The sequence below is a fragment of the Triticum urartu genome, chromosome 5 (assembly GCF_003073215.2).
Source record: "Triticum urartu cultivar G1812 chromosome 5, Tu2.1, whole genome shotgun sequence".
NCBI classification, from domain to species: Eukaryota; Viridiplantae; Streptophyta; class Magnoliopsida; order Poales; family Poaceae; genus Triticum; species Triticum urartu.
Window position 1 is genome coordinate 80,581,554 of NC_053026.1, and position 13,703 is coordinate 80,595,256.

The 13,703-nt window shown below is 46.4% G+C and overlaps 3 protein-coding genes and 1 long non-coding RNA gene across 4 annotated transcripts; 2 read left to right on the forward strand and 2 right to left on the reverse strand.

Moving 5' to 3' along the window:
• Window positions 1–318: 318 nt before the first annotated feature.
• Window positions 319–2,482, forward strand: LOC125507987 (cytochrome P450 81Q32-like). Its single transcript, XM_048672531.1, has 2 exons — window positions 319–1,347; window positions 1,450–2,482. Exons 1-2 carry the CDS (start codon window positions 424–426, stop codon window positions 2,065–2,067), a joined length of 1,542 nt encoding a protein of 513 aa, XP_048528488.1. The 5' UTR covers window positions 319–423; the 3' UTR covers window positions 2,068–2,482.
• LOC125507990 lies at window positions 2,335–6,174 on the reverse strand. The gene is made up of 6 exons (XR_007283168.1): window positions 5,343–6,174; window positions 5,200–5,271; window positions 4,472–5,088; window positions 4,168–4,277; window positions 3,882–3,994; window positions 2,335–3,062 (listed from the first exon to the last, which is right to left on the reverse strand). It is a non-coding gene; the product is annotated as an uncharacterized LOC125507990 (long non-coding RNA).
• A 719-nt stretch (window positions 6,175–6,893) lies between these two features.
• On the forward strand, window positions 6,894–8,015 carry LOC125507989 (zinc finger protein 7-like). The gene has a single exon (XM_048672534.1). It carries the CDS (start codon window positions 7,122–7,124, stop codon window positions 7,686–7,688), a length of 567 nt encoding a protein of 188 aa, XP_048528491.1. The 5' UTR covers window positions 6,894–7,121; the 3' UTR covers window positions 7,689–8,015.
• A 2,885-nt stretch (window positions 8,016–10,900) lies between these two features.
• LOC125507988 (cyclin-A3-2-like) lies at window positions 10,901–13,210 on the reverse strand. The gene is made up of 7 exons (XM_048672533.1): window positions 12,597–13,210; window positions 12,238–12,470; window positions 12,000–12,152; window positions 11,871–11,904; window positions 11,611–11,760; window positions 11,380–11,514; window positions 10,901–11,291 (listed from the first exon to the last, which is right to left on the reverse strand). Exons 1-7 carry the CDS (start codon window positions 12,948–12,950, stop codon window positions 11,220–11,222), a joined length of 1,131 nt encoding a protein of 376 aa, XP_048528490.1. The 5' UTR covers window positions 12,951–13,210; the 3' UTR covers window positions 10,901–11,219.
• Window positions 13,211–13,703: the final 493 nt, after the last annotated feature.

Genomic DNA, 13,703 nt, shown 5'->3' on the forward strand with positions numbered 1-13,703 from the left:
ACGGGCTAGGCCCAGCACGCGGCACGCCATGGGCCATGCCTGGGTCTAGAGGCTGGGCACGCGGGCCGGCACGGCACGGCCCGTTTAAAATTTTTTCAGAATTTTTATATATATATGACCTAAATTACAGTCCAATAGACCTAAAATACAGCCCAACAGTTTAAAAATCAGATGAGCTAGCGTGCTAAACATACCACGGGCTGGCCCGTTTAATAATCAGGTTATGCCTGGCCAGAGAGCCACGCCCGTTAAACGTGCCACGGCGGGGCCGTGCCTATTAAACATGCCACGGCAAGCCGGGCCGTGCCGGGCCGGCCCGTTTGGCCAGGTCTGGACGCAAGGGCTCCGGAAGATCCATCCACCTGCTACGTGTCGTAGCAAGAACCACGTGTTTGCAAGGGTCGGAGCTTTCAGGCCGTGCCAATGCCGACGCCACCCATGGACTCAAACATGGAGGAAAGGGCAAGCGGCGGTCTTCTCCTGCTACTCCTCATCGCCGGTGCTGTCGCCGTCTTTGTTCGGCTGAGGCGACGGTGGGGGCATGGGAGGAGCAGAGCGCCGAGCCCTCCGTCTCTCCCGCTGCTCGGCCACCTCCACCTGCTCAAAAAGCCGCTGCACCGCTGCCTGGCCGCGCTCGCCGGCTCGGCGCCGCTCCTGTCGCTCCGGCTGGGCGCGCGCCGGGCGCTGGTCGTGTCAACACACGCCGCGGCCGAGGAGTGCTTTACGGCGCACGACGCCGCGCTGGCAGGGAGGCCGCAGTTGCTCGTCGCGGAGCACCTTGGATACGGCCGCACCACCATCTCGTGGGCCTCCGACGGTGCCCACTGGCGCGGCCTGCGCCGGTTCCTCGCCGTCGAGCTCTTCTCGACCTCCCGCCTCGCCGCGCTTGCCGCCGACCGCCGCGCCGAGGTCGCGTCCCTCGTCCAGAACCTGCTCCACGACACCAGCGCAAGCGCCAGTGGTGGGCCTATTACCCTCCGGAACAGGCTGTTCGAGCTGGTGCTCAACGTGATGCTGCACGCGCTCACCACGCGCCGGCACGCCGGCGACTTGCGCAGATTCCAGGAGATTGTGGAGGAGACATTCGTGGTGAGCGGCACGCCGAGCATCGGGGACTTCTTCCCGGCGCTGCGGTGGGTCGACCGTCTCCGCGGCGTCGAGGCGGCGCTTGCAAGCCTGCAGACAAGGCGTGACGCGTTCGTTGCTGGCCTCGTCAATGACCGCCGGGAAATGCGTAACGCCGGTGGCGGAGACGTGGCGAAGAAGGGCGTAATCGACGTGCTCTTGGAGCATCAAGAAGCCGATCCTGGGTATTACACTGACACTGTCGTCAAAGGCATCATCTTGGTGAGTAGCATATTTTGCAAATTGCATCCGTGCCACCACCACCATGTGTGCCATTTTGGTGATCTGTGATAAGATGGTTGCCATGTCCATGCTGACATTCAGGTAATGCTCACCGCCGGCACCGACACATCGGCGCTGACCACCGAGTGGGCAATGGCGCTGCTGCTGAAGCACCCAAAGGAGATGCGGAAGGCGAGGGCCGAGATAGATGCCAACGTCGGCATGAGCCGACTGGTTGAGGAGTCGGACATCACCAACCTACCCTACCTGCAATGCGTTGTCAAGGAGACACTTCGACTCTGCCCTGTCGGCCCGGTCATCCCAGCACATGAGGCCATGGAGGACTGCACCGTGGGTGGCTTCCATGTGCAGCGTGGCACGATGATCCTCGTGAACGCATGGACGGTCCACCGGGACGCCAATGTCTGGGATGCACCAGAGGTGTTCAGGCCAGAGAGGTTCTTGGGCAGAGACGCGGTCACCATGCCCATGCTGCCGTTCGGGCTTGGCAGGAGGCGATGCCCCGGTGAGGGGCTGGCCATGCGCGTTGTAAGCTTGACACTCGCAGCACTCCTGCAGTGCTTTGAGTGGGATGTTGGTGAAGGCGATACCATCGACATGGCTGAAGGTGGTGGACTGACAATGCCAATGGCGACGCCATTGGCGGCTGTCTGCCGGCCTCGGGAGTTTGTCAAGAGTATGCTCTCTGCTTCCATTTGATGGACTTGAAGACAGGTTTCTGGAGAAATAGAAGAAACTGGATTAAACTTGTTTAGCAATGGTGCCAACTTCCAATGAATCTTGAGAAGAATACTTGCAGCAAGATTTCATCCGATGATGCTGAACATCAGCGGCGAAGCTTGATGAAGATTGTTAAGGGAGCTAATCTGAGTTTAGGGGGCTAAAAAGATAAGTTATGCATGAAATTTAAGAAAATTTTATATTCAAGCCTAATGATTAGAGGTGCACTTAAAAGTTTTGCTAGAGGGGGGCGGGGGGGGGATGGCCCCCATGAAGCTCCGCCGCTGCTGAACATTACAATATCAGACGAGTGTAAAACAAATTTCAGTGAATGGGTGTTGGGCAATAAGCCAAAGACTGTTTAATAGAACAGCAATAATTTTGTTGTTGGATATACCAGTCTATACTCTGCATTTCTCTGTGCATTGAAGACTAGAAACCAATCAAAGATTTCCCAGGCAATTATGCAGGGCAGCAACTACGCAGTGTCTATAATGAAAGGCCAGCAGAATCAACAACAAAATTTTCCAACAATGGTAATCTCACTATAACATCATGCAAAATGAGAAATGCTTGATTGGACAGTGAGACGTCCGGGACTAACAGCAGAAAAATCTTCTGGTTCAGAGATTAAGAAATCCTTCTTGGTGGTTCATTTTCTGACTCAGATATTAATCTATCTGTTTAAGATATTAATGTGGCAGTGCTGGTTAACATTAGCTTTCTAGTTATGAGAATGCTGCGATGGCTAACACTGCCCTTCGGTATCAGCAGGTCTTTCTGATTAGTATCATTCTTCCGGGGTTTCCTTGATTCTTCCATTGCTATACTTGTTAAATCATATTGAAGATCAAAGAAGAAAGAAAGTACCGATGATACTCCTCTCATGCATCAATTTTAGGTCGTCTTTTCTCATTACTAACAGCTTCTTGATGACCTCCCCCCTTGTGCAACTTCACTCCACCGGTGTTCTTCTGAAGTTCAGTGAGCATCAAGTTATCATCAAATTACCTTGTCAATAGCTGCTCTTGAAAAGACCAACAAATGACTAGTAGTCATAAAACTAATTCAACACGCATAATGGGAAGTGCATCAATGAACCCACTTTGAAAAACACATTTCTAAATGCTAAAAAAAAACTGAAAAAGGTTGCACGGTTACGTCTTCATGTTTTATGTGCATGCATAAAGTTTCACGGAAAAAAACTTTTTTGTGGCCTATGAAAAAGACAAAATTTGTGTCATAAAATGCTTTTTAGAAGCACTGAAATTTGTCTTTTTTAAGGAGACAAAACGAAAAGACATTTTTTCACAAAACTTTGTGCCGCGCACATACATTTGCGAACATGTATGCGTGAAATTTTCTTTTGAATTTTTTGACATTTTAAAAACATGTTTAAAATGCATTTTTCAAAAAGTGGGTGCACATGCCTATGGATTCAGGGCGTGCCGACATGCGGTATGTTCATGCATGTTCATAGTATGTAGTCATAAAACATTTTCTCTGAAGTTATGCAGCCCAATACGAAACGAATGCTACTTTTAGAACCTTCTGAGATAGTGATAGGTGTTGGTTAGCATTGGCTTTCTGATTATGAGTGTTTGGTTTAAGAGATAAATCTGGCAGTGCTGGTTAACATTAACTTTCTGGTTATAAGAATGTTCTGATGACTAACACTACCCTTGCGTATCAGCAGGTCTTTCTGATTAGTATCATTCTTCCGGGTACTTCCTTGATTCTTCCATTGCTATACTTGTTAAAGCACATTGAAGATCGAAGAAGAAAGAAAGTACCGATGATACTCCTCTCATCTCATGCATCAATTTTATGTCGTCTTTTTTCATCACTAACAGCTTCTTGATGATCTCCTCCCTTCCGCAACTTCACTCCCTCCACCGGTGTTCTTCTGAAGTTCAGTGAGCATCAAGTTAATCACCAAATTACCTTGTCAACAGTTAGTACTTTCTAAAACAACACATAACTACTAGTCAGAAAACTACTTCAACACGCATGATGCAGTATGCATTTTCTCTGAAGTTATGCAACCCAATACGAAACGAATGCTACTACTTTTAGAACCTTTTTTCTTTGACGTCTGAAGTATCCTCTGCCGGTCCCCGTCCTTGCGATTAGTTGCCCAATCAATCCACCAGCTTATCCCCATCAGAAACTCCAGAGTCCTCAGAGATCTGCATGTGCAAAGCATCATCATTCCACCTCGCGACACCAGACCGGACAACAAGACTTCTCGGTTGCCTTTAACAAATACAGCTAACTGCTGAAAGTTACTGTCCAACGTTTTTATATGGCTCCTCGACAGAAAGACTTCTCGGTTGCCTTTATCAAATGTAACAACTGGTACAGAAAAAAATTACTGCCCAACCTTGCGATTGCGAGGGACGTTGTCAGTGTCATGCCATAAAGATACGGGCCATGCCGGAGAGATACCGGCTAATGTGGACGCGGGATCGAGTTAGCATCAACGTAGCATTGTCGTGGAGGCAGGCCTGATAAATTCCATTTTGTTTCTGGCACTCATGCCAACCACTCTGTACTTTGGGTATTTGGCAGCGCCAGACTTGCACGTCGCCACCTGATCCTGATGTTGCCCTTTTCTCGCCTTCTTTCTTTCTTTCCCCTGCCTTCTAGACCTGTATGAGGTATCATTCAGGATGCCCTAGCCCCTAGGTGCCTGTTGCGGCCAAACATGATCAAAAGTAGGAACCCTTTTTTCCATGGCTGCATGCATCTCTACTATCATCATCAACATCAGTGCGATGTATGATGGGTCATCAATCCAGTAGATGAAATGGCAGACCACAGTGATCAACCATCCCAGGGAAGTGCAAGAAAAAGTGATTTATTTGTCTCTTACCGCTACGAGATACGAGTGGACGGCTCCGGCTTATCTTGAAGGCGTTGATGTGGAAGAAGATTGACTCAGTCGTAGGTGTTAAATTTACATCTTGATGTTTTTGGCCTCGTTGCCTTGCATCTCAACTGTAAAAGAGATGGTCGTGTGCATCACAATGATGCAGCAGCCGAGGATCTTAACCTCCTTTTCAAAAGAAGGAAAAAAGATGCATGTGGGAAAAGCTTATGCTAATTTACCACATGTGCGTGTGCATGGGCTGGTTTCCAATATCTATGTCTAATCAGTTTGGGGTGCTTGGGCAGCCTTCCCTGTGAAGAAAGGAATATGTGAATAAATAGGATTTCTCACCATCACATTCAGATTGTGTACTATTGGATACCTGGAATGAGATCAGCAGAGCACTTGCAACAGCTGCGAACAAGCGATGTGTTCCCTGTTGAGGCCAGAGAAAAAGCAGTGATCAGGAACCACCCCTGGTAGTGATGACCAAATAGAACACAGGAGAAGAGTGGACAAACAACAAAGGAACAAGATACCAAACGGGTCCCTGATAAATTGCGCTTTGAAAATGCACATAGATCTGCATATCTGGGCGAGGGCGACGCATGTTGGTACTGCCCCCTGCAGATATGGTTAACTATGTGGAAGGGAGCCTAGGTGCCTCTCCTTTTCTATCCTCATCAAGTTGACCCAGTATCAAATGTAAGCTCTATCCATTCCATCCCAATGAAAAGCATCCCAATGCTAACATCATCACCACCACAACCACACTTGCGCAAACACAGGGAAAGCAGCAAGATGGCAAGAACTCAGCTTCCATCCCCACACAAAAGACTACCTAAAAAGTACAGGCGGACCTCTTCCGGTGCACTTGTGACAGCAACAGTCTCCCACTAAAGAAAACAAATGTGATGATGCCCAACAAGTTAACAGCATATGGCCACAACTATTTCCACAGCATATATACAAGTCAATTATTGGCTCTGGAGGGGATGACACGATGCATAAAACAATACTATTGGCCTCACCGTTCTGACTCAAAGTTGTTGCGTTACTTCTCGCTTTTCAGATCAGATTGTTATAATATTGTTGACAGAGATGCAAAAAGGATGTACTCCCTCCGTTCCTAAATATAAGTCTTTGTAGAGATTTCACTATGAACCACATACAGATGTATATAGATGCATTTCAAGTTTAGATTCATTCATTTTGCTCCGTATGTAGTCCATCTAGTGGAATCTCTACAAAGACTTATATTTAGGAACGGAGGGAGTATGTTTTTACCAGCACCATCTTTGAGTGATAGATAGTCTTCAGAATAGTGATGAAATCAGCTGTTGGCGTCTATTGATATTGCTTGTTGTGAGTTCTGACCTAACCATCATGCTTTCAGTGCAAGCAGTTAGTTTGCCAAAAAAAAGTAGCTGTAGTACAGATAGGGGGTGAATGAAAAGATTGTACACAACTATTGCAACAGTATCTGTCAAACAGTGTTCAGGAGCCAATAATATAGGATTGCTTCTTGTGGCCTAACCTAAATACCTAACCACCGTTCTAGAGCCCCAAACTGTGGGCTTTCCTGATTCGACTCAACCACAATCCTAACAAGATTCATGACTTTGTTATTAATGTGAGATCGCTTTCAACACCCCACCTGCCAAATAGTCAAATGGGCACCTGTGCTGTGCCAGGCATGCTTGCAAATGGAGGAAAGCTTGTCATGGAAACCTCATGCCCTGTACTGTGATTCTTGTTGTCTCTTTTGGAAAAAGAGTAAGAGTACACAGCAGCAGGCATATATGGTGTGAAACTAGATATCAAGTCACCAAGGCAAGTGCAGGAAAAGATGACGGAAGCATGCATTCCCTTGCCTTGCCTTGCCTTGGGATATGTAGCACCACTATGATATATGAATGGGCCAGCCAGGTAGGAAAGAAAGAAAGAAGAGATAACCAAATAAAGATAGAGATCCACTAACTCCAGACGAAGTTCTCTTTACCTCCTGATTCCTCAATTATTAGCCAGAAAAAAATACCATGCACCTCCCAACCTCGTCCCCCTTTATAAGGCAAACTGCGAACTGGAAGAGATGCACCACCCACCCATGAGCCGCAAGCAGGCCTGGAGGGAGAAGCAGGAGACAGTTTCATGATAGGATATGGAGCAAGCAGACGAAGCATCGTCGGTGAACAAGGGGAGCCCAGAGCGGCTTACCATCGACCAGGACGACGGCGCGTCGTGGCTGAGCCTCACGGTCGGCGCAAACGAGTCGCCGGAGACGGTGGCAAACTGCTCCGAGCCTGAGCCTGATCCTGAGCCCAAGCTTTCTGCTGCCCCACACAAGGTTTTCTCATGCAACTTCTGCATGAGGAAATTCTTCAGCTCACAGGCGCTGGGCGGCCACCAGAACGCCCACAAGAGGGAGCGCAGCGCCGCCAAGCGCTCCTACCATGCACAGAGGATGGTGATGGGGCTGCCTCTCGAGGCGCACGCCGCCTTTGTGCAGTCCCTGAGAGTTAGCCAGAGCTCGGTGATTCAGAAGTCGAGCCAGCCAACACAAATCAGGACAGCACCAAGGTTTCATGAAGATGGGATGACCTGGGCAACAATTCCCTGCGAGGAGGTGCTCAACTCAACATGGCCAGGAAGCTTCAGAGCGAGGACCCAACCTTCAGAGCAACAACCATCAGAACAAAGTAAGATAGACTTGAATCTCAGGCTTTGATAGGTTGATGTATCAACTTTGAACAGTACAAAAGTCCTCATCAAGTTTGTCCTTCTGAATAAATTGGCATGAAGTGATCAGTTAAGCTCAGCTCACCATCAGAATCAAAGATGGTACTGAACTATGAAGATGATGTTGTTCCTTTTGAATTTGTGGCGACGCTGCTGCAATATTTATGTAGCCAGATAGTTATTAATATGATCATATGTAGTCTAGTTGACATCGGTGTGAAGGAACCCAGGGATTTTTTGTACTTACTAGAAGCAGCATATATAATGTCTCTGTCAGTCATCCTCATATTAAAAGTTCTGCAAGTTCTTGTTTTCATTAACCTAGCATACCATGGAGTATAATAGTTGGACAGAGATAATATCAACTCTCATGCAGATCAAAATAAATACCTTAAAAAATCACAGGAAAATGAGCAGATTAACACATAGCTATGTGAAACTCTGATTTTTTTTTTAAATGCAAATTAAGCAGAGATACCTGAAGCCGCAGAGTCTGGTACAGAACAGTAAGATCATCTAACTTGAGCTATATTTTATACAAATAAATCAATCAGATATGGCATCTAAATTACTCCTTCCATGAAAATACAGAGCATATTTTGCCTTGCACATAGACCAAGGAAACATTGAAAAGGACTAAGCTGCCCCTAATTATCCCTGAAGTATTGTTCAGTGTATGCATGTAGGGAACACCAAGTAAAGCTAGCATATTTTTTAGGGAAAGAGATGGATAATCACACTTTCTTTTGCACCAGAATTTGAAATGCACCTTGTATTTCCAAACAGAAGTAGTCTGGAGTACAGTATTGCATACAAATTATTATTGTTTTGAGGAAAGTATTGCACACATTATTGGTAGTCACTGTTCATAAGAATGGTATTAGCAAGAATAGACATGTGACCATTTATAACAAGGAAAAGAGGCAATAGCAGTGGAGATACAACAATTTGACACACCAATTCATTATAGTCCATCAAGTTGAAAAATGCAATGGACTAGTGCGCAAACTTTGCTTGCACATTCATTAGTAAGAATACACATGTAATCATTTAGGAAGTTTCGTCTGCATCAGTTGCCATCAGAAAAGAATTAAGCACCCCCCCCCCCCCCCCCCCACCCACCACCACCACCACACACACAGAAAAAAAGAATTAAGGTGGCTCACAAGAACTCCACTGGGGATATTGGTAGTCCAGAACTCCAGATCCAGATGCATATGGTAAATGGAAAGCATGTCCAGCGTGACGGTGTCTTATACAGCACTACTTCAGTAGTCAATTGAAAATTACAATAGGCATATAACTTTGCACAGCAGAGTAAAGAAAACCAAGAAACATACATCTGCGATCATCTGGTCTGCATATTGCTCAGTAAATGTGTTTTGAATCTCTAATTGCTGTTTAGTGTGCCATCAAATTTATAACGAGTCATTCAGAAGTGAACGCCTTATAGGCAGCAAATGGGTTGATCATTCATTGGAAATGACTCAGGCCTCTAGGATTTTGATTCAATAAAGAATGTTACACTAACAAGCTATCGAGGTGATAGTTAAATAGTGAAAAACAAGCATCATGCCAAGTATGATTATTCATGCAAGCTATGTTATTTAGGCCTATCTCTAATACAACCCCTAGGTAGAAAGGTAGGTCATACTCCCTCCGTTCCAAAATAGATGACTCAACTTTGTACTAACTTTAGTACAAAATTGAGTCATCTATTTTGGAACGGAGGGAGTAGGTACTGTAAGCACACTCACAGGTGACAGATCAAAAGAAAAAGAATCAGCAAAGGCAATGGATCAACATATATCAAACATTACCTGTGAGTTCCTGTTTTCGTTAACCTAGCATACCATGGAGTATAATAGTTGGACAGAGATAATATCAACTCTCATGCAGATCAAAATAAATACCTTAAAAAATCACACGAAAATGAGCAAATTAACACATAGCTATGTGAAGCTTTGATTAAAAAATGCAAATTAAGCAGAGATACAGATACCTGAAGCCACGAAGTCCGGTACAAAACAGTAAGATCATCTAACTTGAGCTATATTTTATGCAAATTTATCAAGCAAATATGGCATCTAAATTACTCCTTCCGTGAAAATACAGAGCATATTTCACCTTGCACTTACACCAAGGAAACATTGAAAAGGACTAAGCTACCCTAATTATCCCTGAAGTATTGCTCATTGTATGCATGTAGGGAACACCAAGTAAAGCTACTCTTTAGCATATTCTTTAGGGAAAGAGATGGAACAGCACACCTTCTTTTGCATCAGAATTTGAAATACACCTTTCGTTTCCAAACATAAATAGTCTGGAATACAGTATTGCATACAAAATTATTATTATTATTTTGAGGAAAGTATTGCACACAATATTAGTAGTCACTGTTCATAAGAATGGCATTAGCAAGAATAGACACATGTAATCATTTATAACAAAGTGAAGAGGCAATTGCAGTGGAGATACAACAATTTGACACCGATTCATTATAGCCCATCAAGTTGAAAAGTGCAATGGACTAGTGCACGAACTTTACTTGCACATTCATTAGCAAGAATAAATATGTAACCATTTAGGAGGTTTCGGCTACATCAGTTGCCATCAGAAAAGAATTAAGCACCCCCCCCCCACCCACACACACAAAAGAATTAAGGTGCCTCACAAGTACTCCACTGGCTATTGGTAGTCCAAAACTCCAGATCCAGATGGTAAATGGAAAGCATGTTCAGCATGACAGTGTCTTATACAGCACTACTTCAGTAATCAATTGAAAACTACAATAAGCATAACTTTGCACAGTAGACTGAAGAAAACCAAGAACCATCCATCTGCCATCATCTGGTCTACATATCGCTCAGTAAATGTGTTTTGAACCTCAGTAAATGATGTTTAGCGTGCCATCAAATTTATAACCAGTCATTCAGAAGTGAACACCTTATAGGCAGCAAATGGGTTGATCATTCATTGGAAATGACTGAGGCCTCTTGGATTTTGATTCAATAAAGAATGTTGCACTAACAAGCTATCAAGGTGATAGTTAGATAGTGAAAAATAAGCATCTTGTCAAGTATGATTATTCATGCAAGCTATGTTATTTAGGCCTATTTCTAATACAACCCCTTGGTAGAAAGGTAGGTCATAGGTATTGCAAGCACACTCACAGGTAACAGATCAAAAGAAGAAGAAAAATCAGCAAAGACAAAGGATGAACATATATCAAACATTACAGATATTTGGCCAAACAGACCAAGGCACATTGTTCTAACATATAATACAGAAGTACAATTCTACAAAAGAAGAGAATGCCTGGCCTCCTACTTGTGATAAACCTAGCTCCTAAATGAATTGAAAAGCTCCTGGTTAGGCTTTTAAACCTCAAGCATCTAAACAGCTTCCAGCATTCTAACTTGTCTAAGAACCTGCTCTGAAACTGTAATTCTCCCTTATCCCAAGGAGCTCAAGATGAGCTCGGAGTTATTAGCTTTACAGTGGAGCGGTCCAGGAACAGCTATTCTGTTAAGTCTTGGAAGTACGATGCAGGGATCTCGACAGGAGGAAGCAACATCGATACACATTTGAACTGTTCCAAATGATTAGAGAATTAGACCAAACAATACAAGCATAACAACGCCAAAGGAATATTAAATAACTGTTGGAGTTGAGCATACCCTGTGTTGCTTATACTTGTCTCGAATTGCTGGTAATGATGGACCCTTTCTATTGAGCTGCAAATCATGTATGGCTATAATGCAATCCTTCAGCTCTGATGCCTTGTAGCCTGTCAGTTTATGCATTTCCTTGCCCTGCAACAACATAATCACAGGACAGCTTTAGCTTTGAGAACTTCAAATATCAAAAGCAACATTTCAAGCTTTCACATTCTACTTCTCCACTCTTACCCAAGGATTAGTGTCTGGTCCAATGGTCAGACTAGCAAGAAAAAGTGATGAAGCAGCAACCACTGATGGCAAGAACCGGAGACAGCTGTAGTCCAGAAGACTCAGCTCAGCAAGATAGCTACCCATGAACTCCAGTAATAAGCTGGAGCGCTGTGACAAGCATGCAAGAATAACTTCAGGCACCGACACACATAAGCAGTTGAAGAAGATTAAATCAAATGGATCCAATATGGAGAATTTAAAGGATTGGTAGTAGTCACCTTCTTGTCTTCTGGGCCAGATCTTGTGAACCGCCTGAAATTAGTGAGGGAAATGCACAAAGATTCAGTTAGACACGGAATCAAAATAGGCAGAGATTATCAAATGTTGGGTCAGTGACAGTATGACACCTGAGGAAGGTCTTGATGGTCGGACTGCCTATCTCGAAGTTGAGGAGCTTGAGTATGTCGCTCTCCATGGTGAGAAGCTCCTGCCTGGTGTAGGTATTGTCCGTGATGTAGCAGAAGTCCTCCACATGCGGGGGACTGATCTCCTCGTACTTCCTGCGAGCACCCCAAAGCCAACCCAACTCAATCCTCAAAATCTTTTCGAAGCCTTCAAGGCATCGGAACGGGAGGTTGCGCTTACGAAGCAATGAGCATTGCGGCGACGCCAAGGAGCTGCAGCCTATTGCGCCCGAGCGGGTTGGCAGAGAGGAAGCGGTCGACATAGGAGACGGTGAGGTAAAGCGTGTCGGCAACGAGCTTGTACTCCTCGGCGACCTCGACGAGCCAGTCGATTAGGATAGCCCGCATGTTGGCCGTCACGTCCGTCTGGACCGCCTCGATGTAGTCTGCCGCCGGCCGGCGAGGCGCCTCCACCTGCACACCCCATTTGGACAAACCAATGATTAGACATCAGACCAGTCGATCCCACCCAACCCCAGCGCCAACGGATCGAGGCATCCGACGGCCAGAAATGGAGATCAGGAATCGGGGGCGCCGTACCTCCATAGTGCGGAGGTAGGTGTAGATGTCGGAGGCGTAGGACCCGCTGAGCTGGGTTATGCCGCCGCCGCCGCTGACCTCCTCCCCGACGGGGGTCGGCGAGGTGGATGCGCACCTGCTCAAGCCCCCGTGCTGCTCCTCCCCCTCGGCCGCAGCCGCGGGCTTGGCGGGCTTCGAGGGCTGGCGGAGGACGACCCCCGCGTTGGAGACGATGGGGAGCTCGCTGAGCGCCACCCGCTTCCGCTTGGCGCCGCCGGAGGGGCCCGCGGAGCAGGTGGCGGCGCGCTTGGCCGCGGCACGGGTGAGCCGGGGGCCCGCCGCCGCGGCGGGGGCCGCGTTCTCCTTGTCGGCCATGGTCGGCGGGCTCGTGCTCCCCGGGGCGGCAAGATAGGGTTTGAGATTCGGTGCGCGGCGAGGGAAGATGGGAGGCGGCGGCGGTTGCGTTATGTAGAGGGGATTGGAGGAATGGGAGGGAAGATGGCCGCCAAAACACGCGAATTCGAAGAGGAGGAGGGAGAAGAAGCCCGCGCTGCGCTGCGCTGGGTTTCGCTTGCTGAGCTCTATAGGATTTTCGCTTGCTATAGGATTGGGGAATTTTGGATGGAGTGGGGCGCACGTGCTGGCGAGAGAGGTGGGCGGTAAAAGTTTTAAAATAATACGGAAATCCCGCGGCGCCTGCCTGCCCGCCAGCCAGCCCCCCCTCCCAAATCGTACTGGGCCTCCCGCGTTCCAGCGCGAAACAGCACACTCCTCCAGGTCGGGTTTTCTTTCTTTTTTTCTTGGCCCAACATTTTTTGGCCACGAAATTGTATTTCGGTGTCATCGTTGTTAAAATAGTACTGTTCTTTTTCTTTTTGCGAGAGACCGTGAATTTTTTATTCTGCAAAATGACAGGGTTACATTATGCTAGCATTTTTTTAGGGAACTACGGCGGCCAAAGCCAGCCTGAACTCATTTTATTAACTTTGGTTTAACAAAGAGTATTTACAAGAATGTCAGAGTGATAGAGGAAGAAGAAGAAAAAACTATGCTACATCTAGGTGGGACAGCATGATCCCCCGGTCAATCAAGATTTGTTTCTGGTCCTCGTTTACATATCTACTGGAC

What these genes read in the sequence shown, in the direction of transcription:
- LOC125507987 (XM_048672531.1), top strand. Translation starts at nt 424, where the DNA reads ATGCCGACGCCACCCATGGACTCAAACATGGAGGAAAGGGCAAGCGGC. An exon ending in TCGTCAAAGGCATCATCTTG is followed by an intron (nt 1,348 to 1,449) that starts GTGAGTAGCATA and finishes GCTGACATTCAG; the next exon opens with GTAATGCTCACCGCCGGCAC.
- LOC125507989 (XM_048672534.1), top strand. Translation starts at nt 7,122, where the DNA reads ATGGAGCAAGCAGACGAAGCATCGTCGGTGAACAAGGGGAGCCCAGAG.
- LOC125507988 (XM_048672533.1), bottom strand. Translation starts at nt 12,950, where the DNA reads ATGGCCGACAAGGAGAACGCGGCCCCCGCCGCGGCGGCGGGCCCCCGG. An exon ending in GCCGCAATGCTCATTGCTTC is followed by an intron (nt 12,153 to 12,237) that starts GTAAGCGCAACC and finishes GGGTGCTCGCAG; the next exon opens with GAAGTACGAGGAGATCAGTC. An exon ending in ACCATCAAGACCTTCCTCAG is followed by an intron (nt 11,905 to 11,999) that starts GTGTCATACTGT and finishes CACTAATTTCAG; the next exon opens with GCGGTTCACAAGATCTGGCC.